Genomic DNA, 569 nt, shown 5'->3' on the forward strand with positions numbered 1-569 from the left:
GGATAGCTCACTTGCACCCTGGCTGTTGTCTTATTGGAGAGGGCAGCCTGCCTCAGATCCTCTAGCACTGAAATTATATCATCCAGCACGCATTTCTTATCCTGATTTCTCAACACACACAGATGGGAAAAAGTATAATTATAGCCTTTGTAGTTCACCTTCATTTCCAGCACGGCTCGGTGGATCTGCAGGATCACATCAGCCTGGTGCAAAATATTCCCTCCGGCTGGGGAGAGGAGGATCACCCTGCCATACCTCCCCGGCGTGTGCAAGTCCGAATAGAGCTGGCTTTTGGCTTGCTCCAGGGGGAAGAGGCTGCCCGCTAAGCTCCTCTCGATCTTGGCCAGGCTGTGGCTGGGGGCCACCAGGGTCTCCAGGTCAGTCTCGGGCTGGAAGCGGCTGAGCAGGCTGAAGCCGAAGATGATGGTCAGGACTGCGGGCACGGTGAGGAAAAACACGGGGTGCCGGCTCACGAACAAGCCCAGCTTGTAGCACAGCGCCTGGAGCCCGCTGTGGATCCCCTGCCGCAGCATCCTCCCCCGAGTCCGGCCGGCGGAGCCTCCCGGGCG

The 569-nt window shown here is 58.7% G+C and overlaps 1 protein-coding gene across 1 annotated transcript in view; it reads right to left on the bottom strand.

Moving 5' to 3' along the window:
• Positions 1-562, bottom strand: part of PTCHD4 (patched domain containing 4) — a 146,655-nt gene extending 146,093 nt beyond the window's left edge. Inside the window, exon 1 of the mRNA XM_019520992.1 lies at positions 159-562. Coding sequence (XP_019376537.1) covers positions 159-533 — 375 coding nt within the window. The 5' untranslated portion in view covers positions 534-562. The remainder of the gene's footprint in view (positions 1-158) is intronic.
• Positions 563-569: the final 7 nt, after the last annotated feature.

Source organism: Gavialis gangeticus, unplaced genomic scaffold (genome assembly GCF_001723915.1).
Source record: "Gavialis gangeticus isolate Ggan-Ray unplaced genomic scaffold, GavGan_comp1, whole genome shotgun sequence".
NCBI classification, from domain to species: domain Eukaryota; kingdom Metazoa; phylum Chordata; order Crocodylia; family Gavialidae; genus Gavialis; species Gavialis gangeticus.